Source organism: Oratosquilla oratoria, chromosome 2 (genome assembly GCF_046742065.1).
Source record: "Oratosquilla oratoria isolate Oo_2021 chromosome 2, ASM4674206v1, whole genome shotgun sequence".
In the NCBI taxonomy this organism is placed as follows: Eukaryota; Metazoa; Arthropoda; class Malacostraca; order Stomatopoda; family Squillidae; genus Oratosquilla; species Oratosquilla oratoria.
Genome location: NC_134778.1, coordinates 79,329,125 through 79,349,124, shown reverse-complemented (window position 1 = coordinate 79,349,124; position 20,000 = coordinate 79,329,125). Strand labels below are relative to the sequence as shown.

General features: G+C 38.1%; 1 protein-coding gene across 1 annotated transcript in view; it reads left to right on the top strand.

Annotated features, from left to right (window-relative positions):
* Positions 1–20,000, top strand: part of LOC143036471 (roundabout homolog 2-like) — a 261,373-nt gene that overhangs the window by 113,727 nt on the left and 127,646 nt on the right. The window contains exons 6-7 of the mRNA XM_076203867.1: positions 5,371–5,591; positions 8,748–9,033. Coding sequence (XP_076059982.1) covers positions 5,371–5,591; positions 8,748–9,033 — 507 coding nt within the window. The remainder of the gene's footprint in view (positions 1–5,370; positions 5,592–8,747; positions 9,034–20,000) is intronic.

The window sequence follows — 20,000 nt, the reverse complement described above, 5'->3', positions numbered from 1 at the left end:
AATGTCGACAAATGCATACATAGGAAAGGGTCTTTTTCCTCTTTTATAAAGTGGGATAGCCGTGGCAAAACATCCACTCACACCACACCCACCTCACACCCATCTTAGCACCTCATGGATGAAGGCATCCCTGAGCCCCGCCACATTGTTTCTCGTATGGGGTATTACCTTTACAGTCTTTATCCTGTCAATATCTACGGTCCTTTAGTGACATCCCTATGGACCAAGCCACAAGACATTCTTTTATGATTAGAGACTAATCTCCACTCAAAAAAGGGTGCTGAAATATTCTGCTACCCTCCTAAATCTTTCCTTTATTGCTTGATTGACTCCACCTTTTCAGTGCGATATTGTCCCCATGGATAGAAACGCTGACCAAAAAATCACACAACCGACATAATCTGAAATGAGGGTAAATGTCTACCAAGTGACAACCGAAGATTCGATGGAAGATAAAAACTTATATGCTTAGGTATCGCGAACTATCCTCGGTTTGAGCCCCCGAGGAAACAATGTATGGTGGATGCCACGACCCACCTATGGGCCAGGCTAGTCACGACAAAAAAAATAAGGCCTTGAGCAGCTCGAACGAGTGACAGAGTTCAGGCAGGATAATTAAACTCTTCGTTAAAATGATTACTTACAAAGATAAAAACACTTATGATACACATACATAAGAAAATGAAAAGATGCACAGACACAATGAATTAATTAGATATTTTAACATAAATATCTAAATTTATTCAATTTTACCAGGTGTGGCGTCTGAATGCTGCACTCACTGACAGACAGAGAGAGCGAACTTGAGTCTTGGTTCTGGTGACGCGCCAACGGAAGTCGTCTGGACCGCTTCTCAATCGCTTCACCAATGGGTTATTTGGAGAAAGTCGATTGCCAGACGTATGATCTTCTGGTAGTCCGGGTGAAGACACTTCGGAGATAGACTTGTCTGTAGATTTATAACTGGCACAGAGGGAGAGGGTAGAAGGACGTGCTTAGCTTTCTGGTAGTCGTTGAGATGATACCCGAAACAACTCGGATGGTGAAGACTTGTAACTTCACTGGAAGATTCCATACACGGGTTTCTATAAATTGAAGATTGCTAAATGCAACCGAAGGAGGTCCAAAGGACTGCTTGTGTCTAAACGACGGGTAGAGAAATTCTACGTAGGAATTGATGAACAGCGGTCGTATTTCAACACGGCTTGTCTAGGTTTTCTGGTCTCTGCTTCTCTGTCGTCGCGGTTTCTTTGTTGTCGCTGCTCGGGTCCTCTTTGCCCTGCATTATATAGCCCGGGTATTGGTAATTACGTTTCCTGGATGTCGATACGTACTTAAACTAGGCAGCTCAGCTACCTCTAACCAATGGGAGAGAAGGACATGTTTTCACACCAAATTATGTAACGTTTGCTGACCTTGGCGTCATCTGACAGAACGTATTCGAAGCGCGCCCCAACAGACAAGCATTGCGCAATGGTTTAATTTATAACATACATTTTATATATACACATACATATAATTAAATGAAGATATACAATTTTTTTCCACAAGTAACAATAGCATCATTAATGATAACACACAACACATCATATTCACTAGGACTTGACACAGCTTAACCACAGTACTCTATTCATGCTAAAGACGCGGCAGTGGATGGAAGTGAAATGTGTGGGAGTGGGTACGTTCCTTGACTGGCTGCCTCCCTTATAGAGAGGGGGAAAACACACTGTATACATGTATGGATAGAAAACCTCTTCACTGAATAATCTGTGAGCTAACCCGGTGTCTGTGGCCGGATTCATCAGGGCTGTGGGTCACCAAGAAGAGATCTGCATGATCCTCATTGAGCCTTGGAATCGCATAGTCGATTCTTCTCGGGGCTATGTCAAGTTTTCTGCAAAGTTGATCATGAGTTCTTCTTATCTCTCGTCTTTCCTATTTTTGTTGAATAAATCCAGACTCCATCGATTCCATTGAACAAAAATGAAAAGTGAACCCAGATGTAACGATGATTCTATCACCACTTTAAACTATAGTAGTCGACTATTCATGAAGGTAGTGGGGGGAATAGAGTTATGGGGATTATGGTAATGTATGCAAAAATGGAAAATTGCTGGGCTGAGGGCTGTGACCCGAGGTTACCTGAGCAAGGGACATGAAAGACAAACTAGTTTGTGCATTACCGTATCATATAACATTTTATGTTAAGGTTGAAAAGGATAAAGATCTTATTCACCCCTCTCTCTCTCTCTCTCTCTCTCTCTCTCTCTCTCTGTCTGTCTGTCTGTCTGTCTCTCTCTCTCTCTCTCTCTGTCTCTCTCTCTCTCTCTCTCTCTCTCTCTGTCTCTCTCTCTCTCTCTCTCTCTCTGTCTCTCTCTCTCTCTCTCTCTCTGTCTCTCTCTCTCTCTCTGTCTCTCTCTCTCTCTCTCTCTCTCTCTCTCTCTCTCTCTCTGTCTCTCTCCCACTCCCTCTCTCTCTCTCTCTCTCTCTCTCTCTCTCTCTCTCTCTCTCTCTCTCTCTCTCTCTCTCTCTCTCTCTCTCTCTCTCTCTCTCCCTCCCTCTCTCTCTCTCCCTCTCTCTCTCTCCCTCTCTCTCTCTCCCACTCTCTCTCTCTCTCCCACTCTCTCTCTCTCTCTCACACACACACACACACACACTCCCTCTCTCTCTCTCTCTCTCTCTCTCTCTCTCTCTCTCTCTCACATCTCTCTCTCTCTCTCTCTCTCTCTCTCTCTCACACACACACACACACACACACACACACACACACACACTCCCTCTCTCTCTCTCTCACACACACACACACACACACACTCCCTCTCTCTCTTCCTCTCTCTCATCGTCTCTCCCTCTCTTCCTCTGTGTGTGTGTGTGTGTGTGTGTGCGTGTGTATGTGTGTATGTGTGTGTGTGCCCTTTGTTATCGCGTTATTTGTCTCATTCGCTATTTAAAACGTAAATTTTCTTGATAGAAAAATCTATGCAGACCGAAATTCCTTTGTAAGTGAAAAAGCAGTGGGGAATGTCACTTGTGACACTGATATAATCGTGACTTACCCTGATATAATCGTGATATGATGATACGAGTCATGCTAGCGTCCAGACGTAACAGGACGGACGGTGATGAAGTGAGATATCAACAATCTCTGCTCCTTGTTTAATGGTGACCCTTGGGCGCGTGACCGGATTAGGTATAGACGTGTGGTGGGCCTGATTCCTGGCTTTCTTAGTCTTCGGAGCACAATACATTCTAGTGGTTCTAAGCAGACAGACACCAAAGCCACGTCGACACGGGGCTAGTTTATTAGCCGCTAGTTCTAGCGAATTATAAAATACCCTTTTACTTGCTCAGTGTCAACGGAAAGTTTGTTAACTTGCCTCCAAACTATCCTTGTGTTAACGCTTACTTGCCAGGCAAGTTAGCTTGCAGCTAGTACTAATGACTACGAGACTTGGGGATTGCTGTTGAGAAGGTGAAGAACTTAAATAAAAGTATGCAATTAAGTGCAGCCGAAACTGTCATCTTTGCCATATGCACTTTAAGGACTGCTAGGGCAGGTAACAGTCACTGCTAGGAATCAGAGAAAATTGCGGGATTCGAACCCACAATTAAGCGAATGCGAGACCAGTACACTTCCATTGACCCGGTTCTCTTTAAGTGGTTATCACACTGGGCTTCCACGGGTTTCACCAGCGCCGACAGTCGAGAGTTCGTTTGAGTGAAAACGACTTCGGTTAGAATATTTTATTTTTTTAAATCTCCAAATATCAAATGATCTTTCCTTCATATATAGCAAAGCTGAAGGATGAACTAAGAGATTGTAAACTTACACGAATGTTCGACATACTGTTGAAATGTTCTTCGAAACTTCGTAGATTTCTGTAAACGAAGTCATATTCTAATTATTCAAATGGAGCTTGGAGGTAGGATGTGGAAGGAAAAATAACCCAGTATGATAATCCCTTTGCAGGAGAGCCACAGCCCCCAGGTAACCGACCACTGCCATCTTTGCTCTGTGTGTTGTGTGTGGTGGTTGCGTCTAGGGTAATGCCGATATTGTGTTGGTATTGCCTTAGTGCGGGTTGATGATCTGAACGTAGGCAGTTTTGGATTTTAGTGGGAGCTGTTTCTCTTCTGTGTTGATTTCTGGTTAATTATAGTGAGGAATAGATTGTGGCGGCCTATTAAGAATATAAGTGTTTGGGTGTTTTTGTATGTAAATATTGTAAGGTAGATGGAGTATGTTGTTGATGTTTGAATTCGATTCCTGGACCCGCTGTGGGATATGTCATTGGTTCCCGACAGCCCTGGCCAGGTGAGGAGGCGACCCAACATCGGCCTAGAAAAAGAATAAGTAACAGCGGCTTGCCGCAACTGACAGGGCTTTGTCCTCCCAAGGGTTTCTCATACTGCTGATTTTGCTTTCATATTGTGTTCAGTGGGCTGTGTTTGTGTTGTATGTGATGTGAAGGGTGGGTGGGTTCGAGGGCTGTTCTAGGTTCAGTCTTTCTATTAGTTTAGCTATGGTAGAAAGGAGAAAGATCGGTCTGCAGGATGCTGATGTCTCTGGCTGTTTATTTGGTTTCGAGATGGGGGTTCCATGTGTTCTTTTTCTCGACTGTTGAATTGCCATTGTGTAATCAAGATTGGTTAGCGAAGAGAGCGAAGACTTGTATTGTTTCCAGGCCCATATGAGAAAGAGGGAGATGGAGAGATAGAGAAAGAGAGAGAGGTGATAGACTGAGATTTTATCTTGGTTGTCTACGTGTCAATTTTTTAATTTGTTTATGACCTCTTCATTGTCTTTTCTGGGGAAGGTCGGGGTAGCTTCATTGTGTTAACTTTATCTTGCGGTTTTTTGTTTTTTTTCTCAAGTTCAGGAACATTTTTCATTCACAGGTTCAGCCGTGGGACAGTCGTAGGTTTTGTCCATTGTGTTAAACTTATAGATAACTTCGCTTTAGTAGAAGTTGATATAACAAAAAATCATTTCAAAACAGCTATTGCTTACGTTTGCATGGGCGTAGCTGAACGAAGCACATGCAATAATATCTACTCTTTTTCGTCCCCCCCTCTCTCTCTCTCTCTCTCTCTCTCTCTCTCTCTCTCTCTCTCTCTCTCTCTCTCTCTCTCTCTCTCTCTCTCTCTCTCTCTCTCGTCAAGAACTGGTTTACCAACAGAGTAGTTAACGAATGGAATAGTCTTAGTAGCCACGAAGTGAGCACTGAAACAATTGTATGTTTTAAGAGAAAATTAGATAACATTATGGATAGGAGTGAAAGGTGGTAAGGGTCATGAAACTGGGTAGTATAGGCCTTATGGTCTCTTGCAGTCTCCTCCAACCTTACGTTCTTGTACTTTTATCCACAGCTGCTCCCGAGTTTCTGGTCCGGCCGAAGGACGTGCGGACAAGTCCCGGAGAGCAAGCCACCTTCGAGTGCATAGCCGTAGGCCGACCTCCGCCTCTGGTAGTCTGGAGTCGACAAGACGACCACAACCTTCTTCTGCCTCGGCCCGAAAGTCCTACGGGGCGGGATGGAGACGCTCCCAACGTGTGGGTGAATCCCGAAGGAACGCTCATCATCAATAAGGTAAGGACTGCGTGATTCGTATTTGGGTTCTTGAGGAAGTAGTAAGTGTGAAAGCCCGTCTTTAGTGGAGCCTGGTAGTCTCTTTGACCCATGAATAACACTGAACATTGCATCGTGTGTTTTAAAATCAAAAGAGAATACAAGTACATTCAAGTGGTTACATATGTATTTATGTATATTTATATCTAATATACATATGATCGATAATTGTGGCTCTCTGCTTTCATTGTATTATAGTTATGGATGCACTTAAGATGTCAGATTACACTGTTTCTCTACTTTGGAATACGCTTACGTGCATCGTTATGAAAAATTATATATATATATATACATACAGTAGCGAGCATAAGTCAAGGGACAGTAAAACACTTTCTGAATAAATATTTCTTGTAACTTAAGTATTTAATCAAGAGACCTGTAAACTGACACAGATTTACATACACTTCTAGTGTGAATTATGATGAGGTTTCAAAGCAATAGATAGACCGGTTAGTAAATAAGCAGAAGAATAGTACAACAGTTACATTTCCATATAGTGCAAAAGTTAAGGGACACATCAAAAAAGGCAACCAAAAATCTTGTTGATGTCAATTTAGCTCTTATTTGTAAGCATTTATAAGACTTTCTGCATCAAGCCAATTATAGCTTAAACTTGTACATTATTGGAACGCCTGCAAAACGTCAACAAGTGTCTGAAGCAGAGAGAAACCGCATTGTGTCTTTACACAAAGATGAATTATCACTTTCAGAGATTTCACGTGCAATAGGGAGATCTCGCAGTATCGTGCAACGCATTGTAGCTAGATTCAAACAGTCAGGAAACGTTAAAACTTTGCCAAAGACCGGCAGACCTCGAAAAACCAATGCGAGAGAGGACAGAATGATGGTGAGACAGAGCATGCAGGACCGTTTTAAGACTGCAGCTGAAATTTCTCGCGAGATGGGTGAAACTTCCAGTGGCACAGTGTCTCGATTTACGGTTTCACGTCGACTGAAGCAAGCTGGTTTGTTGGCACGTGTCCCTGCTGAGAAGCCTTTGATCTCAAAGAAAAATAAAAAACTACGTCTTCAGTTTGCCCAAGAACATGTATGGTCGGACGCACAGTGGGCTACAGTTCATTTCAGTGATGAATCCAAGTTTAATGTGATCGGGTCTGATGGAAAAAAGTATGTCAGACGCAAATTAGGTGAAAGGTTGTCTCCAAAGTGCGTCAAAAAGACAATGAAATTTAGAGGTAGTGTGACGGTGTGGGGAGCCATTTCTGCTGCCGGGCCTGGACCGCTTGTTCGCCTGCATGGTACAGTAAATGCAGCTGTATACAAGGAGCTACTTCGACAGCATGCGCTACCAAGTTTACGAGCTGCAGCTGCACAACCACCCATTTTCATGCAAGATAATGCTCCTTGCCACAAAGCCAAGTCCGTTACCACATTCTTGAGGGACGAGGGGATATCAGTTATGAATTGGCCAGCCCAAAGCCCTGATCTTAATCCAATAGAAAACGTATGGAAGATCATTGGAGAACGTGCGCAAGCCAAAAATCCAGAAAAAAACAGGACAAACTATGGGAATATTTGGAAGAAGAGTGGAAAAAGTTGACTCCGGAGTTTTGTAGAACATTAATAGGTTCCTGTGGTAAACGATGCAATGAGGTTATTCAGAACAAGGGTATGTTCACCAATTATTGATACTCTTGATATTTTTTTATGGTGTCCCTTAACTTTTGCACTACATGGAAATGTAACTGTTATACTATTCTTCTACTTATATACTAACCGATCTATTTATTGCTTTGAAACTTCATCAGAATTCATACTAGAAGTGTATGTAAATCTGTGTCAGTTTACAGGTCTCTTGATTAAATACTTAAGTTACAAGAAAGATTTATTCAGAAAGTGTTTTACTGTCCCTTAACTTATGCTCGCTACTGTATATATATATATATATATATATATATATATATATATATATATATATATATATATATATATATATATATATATATATATATACATGGCCTCTGGTGTTCTCGAAACCCACATTAGGAAGTGTTCCACGTGAATTATGTCCATTCCTTTCATTGTTCTGAATATTATCACATTATCTCTTTCCTCTGACGTCGGCAGATCCAGTATATTCAAGCTTTTTTCGTTTGTTTTGGAACCATCTTGGTTGCTTTTGGAATTTTTATGTCGTTCATGTATTGATCATACCACGGCAGCGTACTCTGATCTGGGTCGCATCGGATTCCGATCAATTTATTCATCGTTATATTGTCTGTGTAGTGCAGTGGTTCCCAACCTTTTTTTTTTCGTTTTACAACTATACGTACTAAGTTAACCCTAATCATAATGCCGGGTACCGCAATGTTTTCTTGATTTTATTTTATTTTATTTTATTTTTAATTTTTTTGTCACCCCTCTATTACCCCCGAAAATTTTTTACCTCCCCCCCAGGGGGTAATTTACCCACAGGTTGGGAACCACTGGTGTAGTGGAATGCTACTCTTATGTCTGATTTATTTATTTATTTATTGTGACAAATTATCCATTATCAACAACTCCCAACTTTTCCTCCTTTGTTTTTGCAACTGCTTCATTTCACAATTTGATTTTAATGATCACTTTTTTCCATATTTTACCAATTTTCAATACTTTCATTTTTTGTATCAAAATTAATTTTCCTTATCTGGTTCCATTCGTACATCCCATCTCGACCTTCCTGCAACCTTTAGCAATCACTTTCATTTTTCGTTGTATTCATGATCTTGTCAGTAAATAGTTTATTGCTAGAGCTTTCGATAAAGCATCCATTGTGCGCCATTTACTTTCATTTTGTTAATTCCTTCTCTGAATCTCAGTTCACTGTCTAAAGTCCTGCAGAACAACTTGATATCTTTACAGTACTGCTTATTTAAGGAGTTTAGAGCCTTTCTAATGAGGTTGGATCCTTCTTGAAAGGGTTAGATTCCTCTTAAGGTGGCTGGATTCTTTTTAGAGGATTTGGATCCTTCAAGAGGAATCCAATCCCATTAAGAGGGGGTCAAACCTCCCTAAAATGGAGTCTAACCCCATTAAGAATTATCCAGTCCCATTTTCAGAACCCAATCCCCCTTAAGCTTATCTGGTCTAATGAAGCTTCTTGATCTTTTCCAGGTGACCCGTACCTTGGCCGGCTGGTATGGCTGTGCCGCGGTTTCGGCAGCAGGGTCTGCGGTGGCACCTGCCCTGCTGGAAGTACCCCCACCACTCACCCACCCGCCCCCTATCATGTCGACTGGGCCGCGGAACATAACGGTACACCAGTCACAGGTGGCTCTGCTGACGTGTAGCGCCGAAGGAGAACCTCAGCCTTCGCTGGAGTGGATGGTCGATGGCCAGGACCTGTCCAGGACCGACTCCAGATTCACGGTCTCTAATGCCGGCACGTTGCAGATCAGCGGTAAGTACATCGACAAAAGAGAGAAAGAGAGAGAGAGATTTGTATTTTTTCAGAAATAACCAGCGTTTCTTTCTTTTGGAAAATATTGCTCAGAAGAGGTCCAGTTATACGGATGGTAAAGGAGGGTAACAAAACGGAGATTAATCCTCCGGTCCGGGTAACTACCTCCATGTGATGGTCCTGTAAGATGGACGACCCCTCACCTCCATCAGGAGGTGTAGCCCTGAGGGGTTGGCAGTCGATCTCCAGATTGGGCCCAAGATCTCTCTTTATCGACTTCATCTGGTCTCCTCTCCCTGGCTCTTTCAGCACAGACAAGAGTCCAAAAACTTTCCAGAGAGATCAGTGGGAGGTTCTGAGGATCGTTGCTACCCACCGCAGGGCTGCGGTTGATCCTTACTGATGTGACCAAAGGCCCTAAATATTCAATACCCCTTGCAGAGAAAGAGAGGGAGAGAGAGAAAGAGAGAGAGGGAGAGAGACAAAATAGTATAAACAAGTTTTCATGGGGAAATGTGCCGATTGACAGTGAATTTGATTTACGACAAATAATTGCTCTGGCATAAAATACACTGAATCGTGATGTATACTTAAATTGAATTGATTAAGTTAGAAATATGGAGATGTGTGCATTCGAATTTGAACGAATATTGTCCTGTGGTGTCACTATCTAGATATACGTGAATGGTGCTGTGGCAATGTATATATATATATATATATATATATATATATGTGTGTGTGTGTGTGTGTGTGTGTGTATGTATTCACTTGGTCTTTGGATCACGTGTTGGACTCGTGATCGACAGCTATTTCCCTCCTGGAAGAGAGCTCAGAGCTCGTAGGTCCGATCTATGGGTAATGCTATGACCTTGCACACACACACACCCCCAACTCCCCGCCCACGAGAGTTGGTGTAACACCCCTCAGCGCTGCGATACTGATATTATTTCAGCCCCGGGCGAGAGTCGAACCCGGACCTCCGTAGTGGTGTGTGTATTACCATGGCAAAGGAAGAGTAAGGCTTGTTTCACACGTGTCGACTTTTCGCCGTGTACCGTCCATGACACGACATCGTGCTCTCAAATAACTATGGGTGTCTATGGACCACGTGGTCATGGTTGTTACGTGGTTATTTGAGAGCACGGCGTCGTGTCATGAGCGGCGCACGGCGAAAAGTCGACATGTGTTAAACGAACCTAATACTACTCAATTTCAGCGAATTTAAGAAAAAATAACTAATTTTATGGCAACAATCAGCTTGTCTTAAGCCTGAGCGCAACCTGGGACGCAGGCGACACAGGCGACGCAGCAAAGGGCAAAGGGAGACTTCCTGTACCAGAATTGAAGTACAGTTTGAACTTCTCTCACATTTGAAATGCTTCCAAATGTCCTACCTCAGCATTCCAAGCGAGAAAGAAGCTCGAAGTGTACTTTATTTCAGCAACAGGAATTCTGTCTTTGCCCTGTGCTGCGTTGCCTCTGTCGACTACCTCTCAGTTTGTGCTTAGGCTTCTTATATGCATGTATAGAACTAAAAACAGGCCAGACGAATTCCTGCGTAGTGTCTTGCTCTTCAAGTGAAATTTTGTATCCAGACAAGTATACCATTCTGGAAAGAAAAAAACGGACGCAGTGTCTTTTCATTTGTTTTTTCTTTCATTTAATTTTGTTAGAACTTGCTTTTCTACATACTTTATGATGTTAAGAGAATAGAAAATGTTCTTTTTAAACCAGAAAAGAATCATCATCATCATTATCTTCCTCTTCTTCCTCTGTGACTTCCTATTCTTCTTTTCCTTCTTTCTTCATCTTCTTCGTAGACTTCTTTTTCTCCTTCTTCATCATCTTCTTCTTCTTCTTCTGCTTTTTCTTCATCATCTTCTTCTTCTTCTTCTTCTTCTTCTTCTTCTTTTCTTCTCCTTCTTCCTCTTGATCTTGTTTTTATCCTTATGTCGTTCTTCATCTTTATCATTAAATTCTTATTCTCATCCTTCGTCGTCTTATTCTTCATCTTTTCACCCCTCCTCTGCCTTCTTTTACATCTTAGTCATTATCAGAGTTCGAATGTAGTTAGTAGTTACACTTACACACACACACACACACACACACACACACACACACACACACACACACACACACACACACACACACACACACACACACACACACACACACACACACACTCACGGACACACGCACGCTTACACCCGCGCGCGCGCGCACACACACACACACACACACACACACACACACACACACACACACACACACACACACACACACACACACACACACACACACACACACACACACACACACAGGTATGTACGCACTCACGGGCACACGCACGCTTACACCCGCACACACATACACATAAACATAAACACACACACACACACACACACACACACACACACACACACACACACACACACACACACACACACGTGTTTGTGTGTGTGTATTGTTAAAACATGCCTGTTCAACCAGTCGAATATGAGAGCACTCAATTTTTTGTCAGAAATAACGTAAGTGGTCATTCTGGAAAATGGACGTCATTCCTTGTAATTTTGACAAAAACTCTTGGATGACTTAATATTTACACATAATGTTTGTGTTTCGAAGGGTGAACCATACAATTGACCCAAGTATGATGGAGTACAATTCCAACCAATGAGTTTTTGGGGCGTGATTTAAAGAGAAATGGCTTCCTGTATATTGTCTTTAAATTTTGCTGTTTATATTTGAGAGTAATATGCATTCTTTTTTTGTCCGTGATAATGCTTATGCTTTATTCCATGAATAAAATAGTGATATACGTTCTGTATCTGTGTAAGGTAAATGTGTTCGTATGCTGTAGATACAATCCAAGTCTACTAATTTTACCTTTTTTTTCGTCAAACGAAATAACAATCTTTCACTAGACAGAATGCATATGGATAACAGATATCTCTTATGAATTACTTATCAAAAGCTTGGATCATTATTTTCGTTGTTGTCGTTATTGTTGTCGTTATATTATTGTTATTTAGCCAGCAGCGACATTGGATAATAACACTAGAGACAGGAAACTAGATCACTCTCCACCCCACTTATGTTGTGGTTGTATGGCTATATTTCTCTCATAACCGTATAGCATTATCATAGAGAGTCTCCTATAGACTTAGATATCGAGGCCTATAGCTTTTGACTAAGACACTGGCCTGAATGGCTGGCTTAAGAACACAAGAACATAAGAATGAAGGATTACAAACAAAGGATTACAAAGGCGGAGCATGCCGACAGGAGACCTTTTGATCCATATCTAGGTCCGATGCGAAAAAAAAAATCATACTAATAATAAAACAATAAATAAAAACTATAATAATGTAAATAACAAATAAAATACATAAATAACTGCATAGGTATAGTTAATAAAAAAACAGGTAAATATTAAATAATAATAAATTGACATATAACTAATAGTAAATGAAATTCAGACAGACAAATGATAACAAAACAAATACAAATAATATAAATTAAATTATAATCATTACAGCATCTTGCTTAGGTATTTATCTAAATGATTCTTAAAGCTTCGAATTGAACTACATTGCACTACCTGTGCAGGAAGTTTATTCCATTCATTTGCTACACGGTTGGCAAAGTTGTTTCTACCTACATCCAAATTGAATCTATTTCCGGACAATTTGAGACCATTGTTTCTTGTCTGATTCTCATTCAATGTGAAAATTTTGTCACTTTTGATGTTGTCAATTCCCTTTAAAATCTTAGACCTGTATCAAGTCACCTCTGAGTCTACGCATTTTTAGGGAAAACAGATTCATGTGTTTTAGTCGATTTTCGTATGATTTATTTTTGATATTTGGAATCAGTTTTGTGGCTCGCCGTTGTACTTTTTCCAGTCTGTTAATGTCTTTAATGAGATTCGGTGACCATACGGAAACAGCATATTCCAAATGTGGACGAACTAACGATTTATATAACTTGTTAATGAGTGATGGACTTTTGAAATCAAAAGATCGCGCAATCAGTCCCAGAATCTTATTTGCTTTCTCAGAGGCTGAAATACACTGCTTGGATGATTTGAGGTCGTTACTGATAATTACGCCGAGATCTTTTTCACTATCCACTTTTGTTAACGAATTACCAATTAACTTGTAATCGTACTTACTGTTATTTTTACCTATGTGCATTACCTTGAATTTACTTGTGTTAAATTTCATTAGCCACTTTTCAGACCATTGCTGTAATTTATCTAAATCTACTTGAATATCTAATTGGTTTGAGTGATCATTTGCCACTCCGCACAGTTTTGTATCATCAGCAAATTTTGAAACAGTAGATTTGAGTCCATGGTCTATATCATTTATATATACTATGAATAGAAGTGGCCCAAGAACGGAACCCTGAGGAACTCCACTTGCAACACTTTTCCATCCAGAAGTTTTTCCATTTAAAACAACTATCTGTTTTCGACCATTTAACCAATTACTAGTCCAACCTAAGAGGCTACCACTTATTCCATGCAAAGCTAATTTAGTAAGTAGTCTTTCGTGTGGGACGGTATCAAAAGCTTTTGCAAAGTCTAGATATATTAAATCTATATTGTTTCTTTTGTCATAATGCGAGATAACTGTGTTGTAGAATTCGAGTAAGTTAGTCACGCAAGAACGTTTCCGTCTGAAACCATGCTGGCTATCATTTATCAAACGGTTACTTTCTAAATGATGTTCGATAGCATCTCTGATGATAGTTTCCATTATTTTTCCTACGATTGAAGTCAAACTTATAGGCCTATAGTTATTTGGTTTCTTTTTGTCACCTTTTTTGAATATGGGAGTAACGTTAGCTAGCTTCCATTCTCTTGGGACATCTCCGGATATGATGGATTTCTTAAAAATAATTTCTAATGGAACAACAATCTCATTTTTCATTTCCTTTAAGATTCTTGGATGCCAACCGTCAGGCCCTGGTGTCTTATTAACTTTGAGTTTGTCTATCCACCTTTTAATTTTTTCTTTTGTTATATTTACCGTAGTGAGTAAGTTTACCCCAGACTTTTCACAGGTTTCAGTTTGGAATTCACTTTGAGGTGTTTCGTTGACGAATACCGAGCTAAAATAATTGTTTAAGATATTACACATTCCTTCATTTGAATATTCAAGTTGACCGTCAGCAGATAATAGTGGACCAATGTGATTCCTAACAACCTTTTTATCTCTAATGTAACTATAGAATTCTTTGGGATTCTCTTTGGATTTATCAGCGATGTTCATTTCGTATTGTCGTTTTCTTTTTCTTGTCTTTTTTAAAACTCTCTGTATTGATACATAATTTTCATAGTCATTAGATGCACCCGAGCACTTATATTTCTTATAAGCCTGTCTCTTTTTAGCAATACTTTTTTCAGTTTCTTTGTCGAGCCACTTTGGGCGAGCCTGATTTGGGGGACGTCTGTCCTTAAAAAGAATGTAAGTTTGAATCATCTTAGTGAGCGTATTTTGAAATATTTCCCACATCTGATCTACAGGTCTTTCGTTTAATTTTGCCTCCCAATCTGTAAGCTGAAGCTCCTGACGTAGTCCTATGAACTGAGCTTTACTGAAATCGGGTATTTTAGAAATACAAGTATCTATTCTAAAATTGATTAGGAGTTTGAATCTAGACTGGGTAGTCCCATATCCATTACCACCTATCATCCCCATCCGCAAAGTTATCTAACCTTCTCTTAAAACAACAGATAGTTTTCAGCGCTCACTACATGGTTACTAAGTCTATATCATTCGTTAACCAATCTGTTGGTAAACCAGTTCTTTCGTATTTTATTCTTAAATTTAAATTTGTTCAGTTTAAATCTATGACTGCGAGTCCTGTCCAGCCTCACCCTTGCTAAAGCCATTGACCCATTTGAATACCTCTATTAGATCACCCCGCACTCTTCGTCTTCCCAAAGAGTGTAAGTTAAACTGCCTAAGCCCGCCTTCGTAAGGTAAAATTCTGAGCCCATGCATCGATTGCATTATGATGCACGTGACTCTTGTCCATTTTGAATTCTCCGTCAGACCAAATCGATTATATTCCTTCTAAACAACTTTGCCGTTAGCATCACCAGTCAGTACCTGTATTATCCTAGTTAATGTTTGCTAACTGGCCGAGCGGATTAGAGCGTCGCTACTTGCGGCAGAGATCGAGGAGACGGTGGTTTGCACTTTGCCGCCAGCGAGTTGGACCAAGGGCATGGTTCATTAAATTCCTCGCTACAAAGTCCACTGTAAAGGGACATCGTCCTAGCCTTCTCATAGGGGTAGTTCACGACGTGAAACCGAATCATCACTCACCAACGTAAAGTTGCATCAGAATCTATTTTGTAACAGGAGTAAAAAGAGAATGATAAACTGGAGAAGAAGAAGTATGGATTAAAGGTCTCTGGAAAGAGGAGGAAGCGCATGGGAATTGGTGTGTAGGGTCGTTCCCTCGAAGGACAATGAGGGAAGCCATCGTAAGCTCATCGCCAATGGCAAGGAGACACGGGAAGGCCGTCAACAAGGAAAAGGAGGGGCAGAGGGAAGTTGTGAAGATGGTAATAAGATGCGATGGAAGGAAAGAGAAGTGTATTCGTTGTCTATGTGAATAAGGTTCAAAGTGCTGTCGAAAAGGATGAGGAAAGGTGAATGACGCAAGATTGGTATCAGAGTTTCTTGGGGGAAATTTTTGAACTGGAAATGCATTTAGGGAACTTGTTATCGAGGAAAAGAATGACGCTGAGAACATTATTAAGGTCACTGCTACAAATACGCTCGAAAGCGCACCCCCATTCCGTGCGCTCGAACGCACGCGCACACACACACACACACACACACACACACACACACACACACACACACACACACACACACACACACACACACACACACACACACACACACACACACACACACACACACAGATAATAATAATAATGATAATAATAATAATGATGATAATAATAATGATGATAATAATAATGATAATAATAATAACAATAATAATGATAATGGTGGTGATAACAAATATAATGATCGTAACCAGTGGCGACACGATTATCCTTCAATCACAAAGAAACGATGTGTGACTCTGGTCCACGGGGGTGTCCAACCCCCCCCCCCCTATATAGGGAAGTAAACGGCTTACACTCGTATGGGCAGAGATAGCAAATCTACCAATGGAATTTCAGCAGAATGAAGGGAAATGGTTCACAAAATCATGATTTAGAGTTAATTGATTGAACCCTACTCGATAATGGTGTGTCCAGTGTAAATTGTTAGATTAACAGTTCAGTTAATATATTATCAGGTTCTTTATTGACGACCTCGCGTGTAATTCAATTTTAATCAGAATCCTTAATTATGCCATGACTACTACCATTACTACTACTATTACTACTACCATTACAACAACTACCACTACCATTCCTATTACTACTACAAATTCTGTTACTACAACCATTACTACTATTACTACTACCATTATTATTATTCTACTACAATTACTATTATCACATTACTACTATTACTACTATCACCATTACTACTGCTACTACCACCATTACTACTACCATGATGACTATACCACCATTATTACTAATACCACCAGTACAATTACTACTACCATTACTACTATTACTTCTACCATTACTATTATTATTACTGCTACAACCATTACTACCATTACCGCTACCATTACTACTACCACCGCCATTACTACTACCACCGCCATTACTACTACAACCGCCATGACTACTACCACCGCCATTACTACTAGCACTACTGCCATTACTACCATTACTATATAATTACTATTACTTATACCATTACTATTATTACTACCACCATTGTTACTACTATTAGTACCATTACTACGACAATTTTTATTACTAAAACTACTACCAATACCACCATTACTACTACTATTACTACCACTCCCATTACTAATATTATTACAATTTCTATTACTACCATTTCTACTATACCATTGCTACTACCACAAGAAGTTCATATTCTTAAATAAATTTAAAAATATTAATTACATAAAATTTAAAGATATATTAAATTAAGAAAAAAATAAATTAGATTTAAAAATGTTAATCAAATATAAATAAAAGCTACCTATACCTCTACCGCTACCTCTACCACTACTACCACCATTACTGTTACTACTACCACCACCACCATTACTACTACCACCACCACCATTACTACTACCACCACCACCATTACTACTACCACCACCACCATTACTACTATTACCACCACCATTACTACTACTACCATTACTACTACTACCATTATTACTACTGCCAATTAAATAAAATTTAAAAATATATACAGATATCCGTATATATACATACAGATATCTGTATATTTACATACAGATATCCGTATATATACATACAGATAACTGTATATATACATTCAGATATCCGTATATATACATATAGATAACTGTATATATACATACAGATATCCGTATATATACATACAGATATCCGTATACATACAGATAACTGTATATATACATACATATATCCGTATATATACATACAGATATCTGTATATATATATACAGATATCTGTATACATACAGATATCTAGATATATACAGATATCCGTATATATACATACTGATACAGATATCCGTATATATACATACAGATATCCGTATATATACATTCATATATCTGTATATATACATACAGATAACTGTCTATATACATACAGATAACTGTATATATGTACAAACAGATATCCGTATATATAGATACAGATAACTGTATATATACATACAGATAACTGTATGTATACATACAGATAACTGTATATATACATACAGATAACTGTATATATACATACAGATATCCGTATATGTACATACAGATAACTGTATATATACATACAGATATCCGTATATATACATACAGATATCTGTATATATGCATACAGATAACTGTATACATACAGATATTCGTATATATACATACAGATATCTATATATACATACAGATATCCGTATATATACATACAGATATCAGTATATATACGTACAGATAACTGTATATATACGTACATATAACTGTATATATACGTACAGATGTCCGTATATATACGTACAGATATCCGTATATATACATACAGATATCCGTATATATACATACAGATATCCGTATATATACATACAGATATCCGTATATATACATACAGATATCTGTATATATACATACAGATATCTTTATATGTACATATAGATAGCCGTATATATACATACAGATATCTGTATATATATATATATACAGATATCCGAATATATACATACAGATATCCGTATATATACATACAGAAAACTTTATATATACATACAGATAACTGTATATATACATACAGATAACTGTATATATACATACAGATAACTGTATATATACATACAGATAACTGTATATATACATACATATATATATATATATATATATATATATACATACAGATATCTGTATATATACATACAGATATCCGTATATATACATACAGATATCCGTATATATACATACAGATATCTGTATATATACATACAGATATCTGTATATATACATACAGATATCCGTATATATACATACAGATATCTGTATATATACATACAGATATCCGTATATATACATACAGATATCCGTATATATACATACAGATATCCGTATATATACATACAGATATCTGTATATATACATAAAGATATATATAAAAACACGGATATCTGTATATTTACATACAGATATGTGTATATATACATACAGATATCCGTATATATACATACAGATATCAGTATATATACATACAGATATCTGTATATATACATACAGATATCTGTATATATACATACAGATATCCGTATATATACATACAGATAACTGTATATATACATACAGATATCCGTATATATACATACAGATATCTGTATATATACATACAGATATCCGTATATATACATACAGATATCTGTATATATACATACAGATATCTGTATATATACATACAGATATCTGTATATATACATACAGATATCTGTATATATACATACAGATATCTGTATATATACATACAGATATCTGTATATATACATACAGATATCTGTATATATACATACAGATATCCGTATATATACATACAGATATCTATATATATACATACAGATATCTGTATATATACATACAGATATCCGTATATATACATACAGATATCTGTATATATACATACAGATAACTGTATATATACTGTACATACAGATAACTGGATATATACATACAGATAACTGTATACATACAGATATCTGTATACATACATACAGATATCTATATATATACATACAGATATCTGTATATATACATACAGATATCCGTATACATACATACAGATATCTATATACATACATACAGATATCTATGTATATACATACAGATATCTGTATATATACATACAGATATCCGTATATATACATACATACATCTGTATATATACATACAAATAACTGTATATATACATACAGATATTCGTATATATACATACAGATATTTATATATATACATACAGATATCCGTATATATACATACAGATAACTGTATATATACATACAGATATCCGTATATATACATACAGATATCCGTATATACATACAGATATCTGTATATATACATACAGATATCCGTATATACATACAGATATCCGTATATATACATACAGATATCCGTATATATACATACAGATATCTGTATATATTGATACAGATATCCGTATATATACATACAGATATCTGTATATATAGATACAGATATCTGTATATATAGATACAGATATCCGTATATATACATACAGATATCTATATATATATACATACAGATATCTGTATATATACATACAGATATCCGTATATATACATACAGA